This window comes from Eulemur rufifrons, chromosome 28 (assembly GCF_041146395.1).
Source record: "Eulemur rufifrons isolate Redbay chromosome 28, OSU_ERuf_1, whole genome shotgun sequence".
In the NCBI taxonomy this organism is placed as follows: Eukaryota; Metazoa; Chordata; class Mammalia; order Primates; family Lemuridae; genus Eulemur; species Eulemur rufifrons.
Window position 1 is genome coordinate 29,947,519 of NC_091010.1, and position 12,408 is coordinate 29,959,926.

General features: G+C 38.6%; 1 protein-coding gene across 1 annotated transcript in view; it reads left to right on the top strand.

The window, feature by feature from the left end:
• ANK3 (ankyrin 3) overlaps positions 1–12,408 on the top strand; it is a 317,709-nt gene that overhangs the window by 96,195 nt on the left and 209,106 nt on the right. The window contains exons 2-4 of the mRNA XM_069460452.1: positions 4,892–4,993; positions 5,393–5,491; positions 5,677–5,775. Of these exons, the coding sequence (XP_069316553.1) occupies positions 4,892–4,993; positions 5,393–5,491; positions 5,677–5,775 (300 nt within the window). The remainder of the gene's footprint in view (positions 1–4,891; positions 4,994–5,392; positions 5,492–5,676; positions 5,776–12,408) is intronic.

Consider the following 12,408-nt stretch of genomic DNA (forward strand, 5'->3'; position numbering starts at 1 on the left):
TGGGACTCCAGTGCTTTGGTTCCTAACCAGTCTACTATAGTGAGCTGTAGAGGAGATCATCATTTGCAAGGGGGCGCTGGGTAGAAGAGTGAAAGGAAATTTTTTTTTTATTTGGGGGTTTTGTTTTATTTTGTATGGTTTTTATCTTTAAGAGACATCTGAGTATGTTGGTAGAGGACAAGACACCAGTAGAGAAAAGGAACTTGAAGCTTACAGGAAGGATCACCTGACCCTTCAGCTGGTTCCCAGATAATTGGGAAGATGAGATAAAGGAGAAATAGCAAAGAATTGGCACATAAAGTATGAATAAGCTCCAGGGATCCCCTCCCCCCACCCTCTGAGGCTTAGAAGCAAAGGAGCAGAGCTCTGTTAGATAGTCACGGGGTCTCCAATCTACATTTTTTTCAGGTGCTCCACTATTACCCTGATCTCAAGCCTTATAATGAGCTCAAGGAGTTCTGATCCATAGAGGATTTACCTGAAAGTATCTAACATAGTTAATTCAGTGACTGGACGGGTGGAAAAATGCATGGATGGACAAATGGATATACTGATGGATGGAAAATAAATGAATGAATGAATGAATAAGAGTTAACTAAGCATATAGAATAGACCAAAAAATTATTGAGCCCTTTCTTAGAGCGGTGATTAACAGCTTAGGCTCCAGAGATAGGCTGTCTAGGTTTGCATCGTCCCTGCCATTCACAAGCTGTGTGTCCCTGGGAGAGTCACTCATCCTTTCTGTAGCTCAGTTTCCTCATCTATAAAGTGCAGCTAATAATCGTATCTACTTATGTTAGTTTGCAAGGGCTGCCATAATAAACCACCACAAACTGAGTGGCTTAAAATAACAGAAATGTATTCTCTCACAGTTCTGGAGTCCAAAAGTCCCAAATCAAGGTGTCAACAGAATCACACTTCCTCCAGAGACTCTAGGGGAGAACTCTTCCTTGCTTCTTCCAGCTTCTGGTGGTTCCTGGCAGTCTTGTCTTGTGGCAGTGTAACTCCAATCTCTGCCTTTGTCTTCCCCTGACCTTCTTCTCTGTTATGTGTCTGTGTGTCTTCTCTTCTTTTAAAAACACCAGTCGTGGGATTTCAGGCTCATTCTAATCCAGTATGACCTCATCTTAACTAATTATATCTGCTAAGATCCTATGTCTAAAGTCAAGTCATGTTCTGAGATTCCAAATAGAAATGAATTTTAAGGGGAGATCATTCAACCCACTACACTACTTTATAGAACTATTATAAGGATTAAGTAAATTAATAGGAGGACTTATACAATTAATACATATTAAGTAACTAATGCAATTAAGTTAATATAAACACTTGTTAATACAGCAGTGTCTAGCACATAGTCAGAGGTATCAATTATTAATTATTAATAAAGTTGGCGCTCAGGAAATGTTTATTCTTTCCAACCGCTGCTTTCTGCTGAATATTATCAATATTCCACTGCAGGTGAAAATGCTGAGTTATTAGATTAATTTATAATAACAATTGACTCCATCCCTGAAGCTATTTCCTTGAAAAACACACATGGTTCACATTTCTTTCTAGCAAAATGGCTAGGGATATAAGTCGTTAAATGATGACAAAAGAAACTTTCATTTTCCAAATTCTTCAGATTATGGTCACCCAGAGAAAAAATGCTGACCAATCTGTTTATATTCGTTTCTGTGCCAACTAACTCCTTAGGCCATGACCTCCTCTGTGTGACTTTCCATGGGGCAGAGTCCAGCTTCTCTTTGGACCTAGTTTCCTTCTACAGTAATTTGTCAAGAGCCATTTTTAGATGCACCTTCAGGTTCAGCATCAACAGAAGCATTGTTTCGGTACAATGCTCAAGATGAAAAAACATGCTATAGCCTGTGTTAAGAATAACTCCTAGTTATTTGATGAAATGATAGCTAAGAGATGCAGCGTACTGGTACTGAGCTTAATACAAAATATTATGGTTTTTCTTTCATGTCAAGGAAATAAGGAGCCATATCTAAGTAATATATACTATACATAAGCAGAATTGGGGGAAAAAATAGAGAAGAATCCAATATTTACCCTACCAATTATCTGAGGTGATTTGGAAGAAAAAAGAGCAGTGAGATGAAGGCAAGTGAGTCACCATTTGTACCATATCTATTTTGTTCACCACCACGTAGTGACACTATGACTATCACATAATTGACATTCAACAAATATTTGAGGAAGATGTGGCTACATTGCGGACAGGTGGGTTGAATATAAAAGGAAGAACTTCTTGGTTTTTTTGTTTTTTTCCTGTGGGCTTTGTAATTTCACTTCCTAAGTTGTATATTTTCTTCAGGGCAGTCTTCATTCCCCTTCTTACCTTTTCTCTATCTTTTCCTCCCTCCTTTGCCCCTTTTGCTTTGAGGTGTAAAAGGGTTGTGGTTATGGTTTTGGTGTGGAGAGCATGTTGGTATGTAACAGAGGGTTGAAAAAATTGAAGATGAATATTTGTCCCTTCTTGTACCTCCTAAAGTTCTGAGGTGATAAATTAGCTGCCCCAGAGAATTATTTATACCAGGGTCATTGGGTGAAATAGATATAATGAAGGTATCCACCAGAGAATTCTTTATCATTAGAGCAGGAGTTCTTAAATACAAATCCAGGAGCAGTACTGAGCCAAGTGAATTGGTGTGCAGAGTATGTATACATATGTAGATTTGAGGGGGGGGGTGTGTGTATGTGCATATATGTTCAATTGTTGAAGGAAGGGAATTCATTTATAACCTTTGTTAGTCTCAAGAGAACCACCGGATTAGAAGTTTTGTTTTATACTGGTTGTTTTTTTGTTTTGTTTTAGTGGTTTGGATGGGAAAATTCTGAGGAAACTTAAGAGGAAAATGGACAGTGCATAGAATTATTAAACCTTTTCAGATCTGGAATCAATTCAAAGCCTTTTCCCCTTGAATTATAACACCTCTTTTTTAACTGCGTTAGCTGCTGTTTTTCTGTACTCAGAGTCAGAGTTTGGGATGCTTCACTCACAGTTGTTATCTCTGGCAGTTGAAATATCCAGGCAGACTGATGTCATTTGTTCCCAGAACTGCATCAGAGCCCTTCTGGGCAAATTCACTGAGAAGTCATCCAGCAGGCACAAAGAAGATGATATTTTACGGCACAATGAGCCATCCTTGCATAGCTAATTTAGTTCTAACTGAACTCGTAAACAAAAAACTAACCTCAAAGTAGGAAACTTCTTTAAAGACAGCATTTTATTTTTTCTTTAAATTCCTGGAAACTTTAACTTGTCCTTTGTCAAAATCAGGCTTTGTTAATAACAACAAGCAGCAGCAGCAGCAATTTGAGAATCTGGTATGATGTGAAGATGAATACCAGAGACCACAAGTGAAGCCATTGAGTCAGGTGTCTAGGAGCACTCATAGATTTTACTAAAATAAAATAAGAAATAAGATAAGAGATAGCAACAGTTCAAATCAAATTAGGGGAAGTAATAGTCATTGAGAGAGAGGCTTGCTGCTGGGCAGGGAAAGAGTGGGTGAAACCCTGGAGGCAGCGGACCTTCCCCTGAGGTCTTGAGCAAATCAACACATAGTGTGTTAACTCACACCAGAACCAAAGATTCTTCTAAGGGATGGAATTTCCTTCATCTCAGTGACACTTCCGTGAATGAATTAGTGTTCTTGCCTCAAAGATTGGCATGTTGGCTGCTTTCTAATTGCCTACTCCTTAATCTGCCTCTGCTTGTTCTAAAGGGGCTTACAGTTTGGGGTGGAAGAGGGACAGGTATACCAAAAACTACCATGCTGTGTGATAAATACCAAGAGAGTGCATTGAAATTCATGCTTTGGGAGCACTGAGCAATTAAACTCTGCCTGGTAGGTCAGGGCAGGCTTCACAGATGAGGTGGCATTTGAACAGGGTCTTTGAAGGAGGTATTCACCATATGGCTGAAAGAAGACACTTTCTTCTTTTAAGCCATAGCCTGCGTGATTGCAGTTATTAATATAACCAGTGACGAGATGTTTGGGGCTGCTCTTTCAGGAAAACCTGCTTTTGTGTTGTATTGCACTGAGTAAGGCTCCTTTACAAATTTTGGCAGGCCCAATTGTGCAGTGTCTTTCCTCTCACCGTCTTCTTTCTATATTAAAGATTTCAATAGTAATTTGTTTCACCTGAGCAATTACAGATGTTAGAGTTCAGAGCTGCAAGCTTTCAATGAATTAATTACATGTATTGTTTTGTTATTTTTAAATTTTTTACCTGTTTCTTTGCTCCAGCTGCTGTTCCCAGTAGAGTTTTCACCAGGCTGTGGCCTTAGCTAGCTTGGAAATGTGTGGATTTCTGTATATTTACAATCTATATAGGCATTTATAAATGCTTTCCATATACAATCCACGTTCCAACACATGGCTATGCTGTAGGAGAATCCAACAGAACATCATAGCCTACAAATTACCGTCAAACTATTTTAACAATGTAAAATGTATTTTTGAAGCTGTTAATTGAAACATTGACTATAATCATTAGCTATAGAAAATGGAATGGATCTTAAATTTCTGTTACAAGAAAATAGTGGGATCTTCACAATGTAATTACCAAGAAGTTATAGGATTTCTCCTTACTCTCTGGAAATAGTATGTTTATTTAAGGTACCTATACATTATAGGACATTTTCTCTCTCAATTCAGAATGAGTTATGACATCACAGAAGGGGTAACTTTGTACTCTTAAAACTAACTTTTAAAGAATTTTTCCTTTTCTTGGTACCTTAACAGAGAATTTTTATTTGTGTTTTAATTTTAGAAATAATATAGTGTAGTTACTTTCATTTTAGTTTGCATCTGTAAGTTACAAACATACGTATTAGCTGCATTTTCCATGAAAATGGTTTTCTTTTTTCTTTTAGTCTGATGCCAATGCAAGTTACTTAAGAGCAGCTCGAGCAGGACACCTAGAAAAGGCCCTTGACTACATAAAAAATGGAGTTGACATCAACATTTGCAATCAGGTTGGTTGTGGGTGTTGTTATTTAATTTTTTAGTTAAAATTCTAAAAATCCAAACTTTAAACTCCTTAAAGCTTTCATTAAATATTGCCAAGAATTTCTCATTTTTGTGAGTTTTTTCTCTTAAATTTCACCAGCTTGACATGGTCAAATTATTCTCTGTTAGAGGAATGTTCAGAAACCTAGGCATATGTCTCTTAATAATTAATGCCTAAAATTTAGTACATAATGATAATGGAACAACCCACCTAGTTTTCAAATACTTTTATTCCTAATTCAAATTCCTGCACCGCACATGTGCAAGTGATCATCGGTGGGATACCATCTCGGGAGTTCTTGGCAGGCTATTTATGGCTCTATTTTCAATGTGCTAAGTAAAACTTTCTCTTCACTTTTAATCAGAATGGGTTGAATGCTCTCCATCTTGCTTCCAAAGAAGGCCATGTGGAAGTTGTTTCTGAACTACTACAGAGAGAAGCCAATGTGGATGCAGCTACAAAGGTCAGTATCACATATTTAGTAGTTTTTATAATACTTGCCAAATTCCATATGGATTCAGTCTTCAGTAAGAATCAGGGTACAACTCTCATGAGATACTTGCCAACTTTGTTTTCTTTGGGGAACTTATGAACATAGAAGGATCCAAAAGGTGGGTAAGTTGATGTATCCTGCTTTTCATTTCACAGAAAGGAAACACAGCATTGCACATCGCATCTTTGGCTGGGCAAGCGGAGGTGGTAAAGGTCTTGGTCACAAATGGAGCCAATGTCAATGCACAATCTCAGGTAAATTTACGACTCTATTGCAAAGAAACTTTGTTATGATTTGCAAATAATGTTCTTTGGGTCAGGTGCTTGGTTGGTGCACATATCCTCTAAGAACATCAGACTTAAGAGCTACACTCAAATAGTAATAGTATTGCAAATTATTTAAGTTCATCTGTATCCTCATTTGCAATATACATGTGAAAGGTAGAGGTTTAATTTATTTATTTTTGAGACAGAGTCTTGCTTTGTTGCCCGGGCTAGAGTGAGTGCCGTGGCGTCAGCCTAGCTCACGGCAACCTCAAACTCCTGGGCTTAACTGATCCTACTGCCTCAGCCTCCCGAGTAGCTGGGTCTACAGGCATGCGCCACCATGCCCGGCTAATTTTTTTTTATATATACATATTTTAGTTGGCCAGATAATTTCTTTCTATTTTTAGTAGAGACGGGGTCTCGCTCGTGCTCAGGCTGGTCTCGAACTCCTGACCTCGAGCTATCCACCCGCCTCTGCCTCCGAGAGTGCTAGGATTATGGGCGTGAGCCACCGCGCCCGGCCAAGGTAGAGGTTTTTAAAAGTGGTCCATTTATGGAACTCTGTGACTGGTAGTCATAGACACAGATGTTCAGGGGATACCTGTGATGCAGTCTCATACTATTTTATGATGCTAGCTCAGGTGCAGACTCAGTATTTAACCTACGAAGGAAATAGGGATGCCAATAACTGAGAAAATGGTCTTAGAATTTCAGAATGTATCAATGCTCTAGTTGAAAAAGGAAAGAAACTGCTTAACTCCTCTTTGCTAATAACTAAAGTATCTTTGTTGCTCTCTGAAACAGATTTTTTAAAAAGGCAGAAGAAACTTTAAAAATCCTCAAGTTTTAGAATTTCCAGATTTCTTTTTAATGAATATCGGTCCTCTTATAAATCCCACACAGTCTTGCTTGAAGTTCTAAGAAGAATACCATTAGATTATCATTTGATAGACTTTGAGTCTAAAAGAATTAACTTCACTTTATTGATTGAAATACACAGGTCCCCATTATTCCAGTAGTTATTATTTGAGTCCCCACAGCCTGAGTTGTGTAGGAAAGCAAACATCATCGTAATGCAAAAATACCCCCTAAGGACATGACCACTTTTAAAACTGGTTCCCACTCAAACATTTCTTCCAGTTGAATGCTGACATCTATGCTGATTTTCCAGTGTCTCCCCCAGGACGTTGGATATTAAACAAATTGATTACGGAAGAAAACTGCAAGTTTTGCCAAAGACACAGGATTTTGTGCAGTCAGGGAAAGTGATGTTGGAGCACTTCGGGGTGCACAGCTGAGCTGAGGGTACATGGCATTCTGGCAGCAGTAGGCCAGGCAGCATTTGAAGAGCTAGGTTGATTTCCTGATGGGTGCTTCATATAGGAATGATTTGAAAATCCAAAGATTAAATGAAGAAAAAAAGATAAATAAGATCTTTGGTTATCAAACACTTCTTATAAATAGCTGTCTTTTTTTGCTTATATTGTGAAAATAAAAAGTGAAGGATGTCAAGATATCATTACTTTTTTTGTTGTTGTTGTTGAGACAGAGTCTCACTTTGTTGCCCAGGCTAGAGTGAGTGCCGTGGCGTCAGCTTAGCTCACAGCAACCTCAGACTCCTCGGCTTAAGCGATCCTACTGCCTCAGCCTCCCGAGTAGCTGGGACTACAGGCATGCGCCACTATGCCCAGCTAATTTTTTCTATATAGATTTTTAGTTGTCCATATAATGTCTTTCTATTTTTAGTAGAGACGGGGTCTCGCTCAGGCTGGTCTCGAACTCCTGACCTTGAGCAATCCACCCGCCTCGGCCTCCCAGAGTGCTAGGATTACAGGCGTGAGCCACTGCGCCCGGCCTAAGATATCATTACTTTTGTTGGAAAAATGACACTTTTTCTCCACAAAAGTCACACTTGGTTTAGTTGTTGTTCATTCTGAGAACTCATACATAAATGCAGTTTATAATCTACAGTTTGTTAAATCATATAAACCTTACTTTTATGATTTCTAGTTTTATCCTCAAGAGTAAGTCTCACACTTTTTTCATTATTTGCTGTGGCCTTCTGATCTCTGTTTTAAGCACACTTGATTTCATCAGCCTTTTTCAGTACCAATTATCTTTGGATAAGAGGAGTCTCCTCTGTTTTATGGGTCCACAGAATTGCAGTGACTTCCTCCCCCATTTACCGAAGACATAACAGCCATAGCTATGACGCCATTGAACGTCAGTGTCATGGAAAGGAACTACATAGTGCTTCCAGCTGCATGGTTTCTTGTATATTTACTCTAATTTCTTTCTTGTTCCCTGTGGTTAGGACTCTGTTACATTGTCTGTACCAATTATTCTGATTCCCTGTGAGAGTTCACTTGGAGTAATAATGCTATTTCCAGAAAGAATGACATGAAGTTGAATATTGACAAGTATAATACTTTGAGACAGAGGCAGACCACCTGACTACAATGGAAGCATCACGCTTTTAAACTGATTTTTTCAAAATGCCCCTATAATTTGTTTTACTAAAAAATGTCTAAGGTAGTTTTAGGCTTTGAGGTAGTAGGAAAACTCTGTGATCCATTTTCATTTCCTTTTTTATTCTCCCAAGAGAGGAAAAATAAACCTGCTTCTTTTGAACATCGCACACATTCTTGACTAATGCCTAGAACAGCCATAGTTTTAAGACCTGCTCTGCAATGTTTGGGAGAAACTGCAGTTGAAATAAAATCCTAACCAGTTTTAATGGCAATTTATACACATTCCACACTTGTGATGCAGTGAGAGAGAAGAACTTGGGCTGTGAAATTCCCTGGTACTTGCGGTTGTGCTTGGAATTCCCCGCCGCACATGGCACAGCAAAGCATTTCACCCTTCGTCTGGACGCCTGCCTTCAGTGCCTTCTGAACTGCATTGTTCTGTGGAGGAATAAATAACGGGATGACCGTGTAGCAGCATGGAGTTTCCATGATAACGCCTGGTAGCAACTCTGCAGTAGGAACTTTTATAAAAAACGATAAGCAATGATGCCGTGAAATAAGATTATACTCCATTTGGGCAGCAGCACATAGAACATCACAGGAATATTTTATATTAAACTAATTTTTCCCACTGCCTTGATCGTAGGTCTTAGCAAGTTAGTTAACTTTTTTTTTTTTTTTTTTTTTTTTTTTATGGTGACAGGGGTCTTTCTCGTGCTTAGGCTGGTCTCAAGCTCCTGGCCTCAAGCAGTCCTCCTGTCTTGGTATCCCAAAGTGCTAGGATTACAGGCATGAGCCATTGCACTCAGCCCTTTTTATATTATTCAATATTCCAATAATCATTTAGCCCTGCCCTGAGAAAGAAATTGGGTGACAAACTAAATTGTGATTATAAAGAATTCTACTATTAAGTCCTTAATAGTTTGTACCAAATACAGCACCCATGATTAACAATATTTACTATTGAAAAACCTCAAACTGCAAGTCAAATGGCCTCCCTCACTCTTCTCTCCTCCTTTGTCTTTATTCTATAATGTAAAGCACCAACTGTGTTTATAAAGAAGTGAAGTCTGTCTCAGATAATATTTGAACTATCAGAGTATTCTAAAATGAACAGATTTTCATAGTGGTGTTAACAAAGGCAAGAGGCTTTAGGTAAACCAGTGCCTCCTTGGTCTTTCTGTATACCCTGACATTCCCTGTGGTGGAAAAGTCAGATCCTGACAAAATCAGACAGTCAGGTAGATTCAGATAGAGCCTCTTTGACCTGTGACATTATATCACACCTCTAATCTAACTGACTTTCACAAAAATTAATATCATATATGAATCAGTGCAAATCTTTCACCATGCCCTTAACATCTTGATGAAGAACAGTGCTTTATGATATACAAAGGCTGGCCATAAGAAACTAGAATGAACAGGAAAATTTCATGGATGAAATTTAAGCCCTTACTTAAAGGAAATCGCAGGAGGACTTATTATTTTATTTTATTTTGGTGGGTATTAGGCAGCATGCCTCAGTACTATCTACAAAATTATAAGTCTGCAGATTTGCATGCTTATAATAGCACCACTCTAAACATTCAGAGCAGAAGGTACTGAAGATGCTGGATAAAATCAGACTTCAAATAGCATTCTCGCTCCATCTTAAGCTGCTCTGCCTTTTGAGAATTTAATCTGTTGTTGCTACAGAAAAAAAGATGTAAATTGGGTACCCTTATATTCCTTTTTAGCCAGCTTCGTTTTGGAAATTTTCTAAGTTAGGAAATTAATATGAAAATAATGGTGTATTTTTTTTCTCTTAAGAGAATAATAATATTCTTTTTCAAATCTGACCATTCTCCCAATCCAGGTGCCATTTCACAGAAAATTACTACAACTGTAGGTTATCCCATGACAACACATCGCATTACTGGTGCAGCAACCTCTTTGAGCTAGCGAGTGATGGTGGTATTTTTATTGCACTCTTTCCGAAGAATATTTCTGATTTTCTCCCTAGAATCATAACTAAATAGTATGTATGTGTTTTCATGCCTTGTTGATCATTTCTTGATAGATAAAAATTTGTGTTATTTGGATTACAGGAGCAAAAACTTGAGCACGAAAGGGAATGTATTAGAGTTAGATGAAAAACACAGAGCCTAGAAGGCTAAAAAAGCTTTCAGAAAGCTTTGGAAAGCAGACAGTTGGGGTGGGCAGTGGGAGAACCTAGCTAGCCAGAAGCAGAGCACAAGATTTCCGTTGGATTTGGTTCCCACAGGTCAATCAAGGCTGAGGAGAGGGAACTGTGTAGAGAACAGAGTTGAGGATGGAGGGTAGACCTGAAAGAGCAAATGGAGGATATCCTGCACGTGTCCACCCTGTATTTAACCAAGGGCAAGCTGATTTGTCTCAAAGTCCAACCAAGACAAGTCCTACTTACATAATGGGAAGCGGTAATTCTCCAAAACAAAATAGGGGTGACATTGTCAAATGAAGGGGAAATAGATATGGGTTCTGGTTGACCAAAACTACAGCAAAATAAAATAAACACCCACACACCTCAAATGGCCACTATAATATTGGAATTTCCGTCATGAAGACCTCACCAAAAACATTTTAGCAATACAGGCAGCAGAAACAGCATAATACCATTCAAGGCCACATATTGCATGATTCTGTTTGTATGGAATATACAGAGCAGGCAAAGCCATAGAGATAGAAAGTAGATTAGTGGTTGCTAAGGGTAGATGGGGGGTGACGGCTAACAAATGTGGGGTTTCTTTTTGAGGTGATGAAAATGTTCTAGAAATAGATAGTGGGGATGTTTGCGTGATTTTATGAATATACTAAAAATCACTGAATTATACTTTTTTAAAGAGTGAGTTTTATGATACGTGAATTAGTAAACAAACATTTTAAAAATCAAAAAATGAACAAGAATATGACCATTCAGAAAATGACTAGTGTTCTGGTAATAACCATAGGATGGATGGCAAGCATGCAGAAAGAAGGGGAGGCTGGGCGCAGGGGGTCATGCTTTTAATCCCAGCACTTTGGGAGGCCGAGACGGGAGGATCGCTTGAGCCCATGAGTTCAAGGTAGCAGTGGGCTATTATGATGCCACTGCACTCCAGCCTGGGTGACAGAACAAGACCCTATCTTCTAAAAAAAAAAAAAGAAAGAAAGAAAGAAAAGAAGGAAAAAAAACATGTGGAAAACAATTAATTATAGGGCTGTGTCTTGCTGTGACTCTTGTTCACACAATATTTCTAAGTAATATAAATTCTACACATCTCAGTCTCTGCCATTATAAAAAAGGCAGCATGTGGAAGGATTTAAAAGTTGTGCTTCTGGCCAGGCACTGTGGCTCATGCCTGTAATCCTAGCACTCTGGGAGGCCAAGTCAGGAGAATAACTTGAACTCAGGAGTTCAAGACCAGCCTAGCAAGAGCGAGACCCCGTCTCTATAAAAAATAGAAAAATTAGCCAGGTGCAGTAGCATGCACCGGTAGTTCCAGCTACCTGGGAGGCTGAAGCAGGAGGATCGCTTTAGCCCAGGAGTGTGAGGTTGCTGTGAACTATGATCATGCCATTGCACTCTATCCCAGGCAACAGAGCAAGACGCTGCCTCAAAAATAAAACAATAAAAATAAATAACAGGTGTGCTTCTTAAGAACAAATCTCTAGAAACTTCAGATCTGTAAAAGAAGATATCACCTTAAAAATCAGTGCCTGACTTTGAGCTTTCTTCATGGATCCTGAAGTGCTTGGTTCTGGAAGGAAACTTCAAGAACAGTAGACATTCCCTGGGCTAGAAGCCAGATGTGTGGGTAGACCGATGTTTCTTAGGCAGTCTTGGACCATGGCAGACCTCCACCCTGAAATTGAGAACCAACTGGTGTAACTTATCTAGTTGATATTTATGTCTGAGAGAACATCATCCATTTTGGAATTTTTCCTTAAAAACTTTCCTCCTAAAATCTGATTCTGCCCTCTGGAAATTTTGGTTTTCAGAGACTATACTTCATGAGGAAAGTTACTTAGTAGTTCATTTAGCTGTAAGAAAAATCCACACTGGTTTTCACCTTTCTTTTCTTTCTTTTTTAATTGTTATTTTTGTTTTGTTTTGTTTTGTTGCTTAAAGGATATTTAAATCAACCAGGGA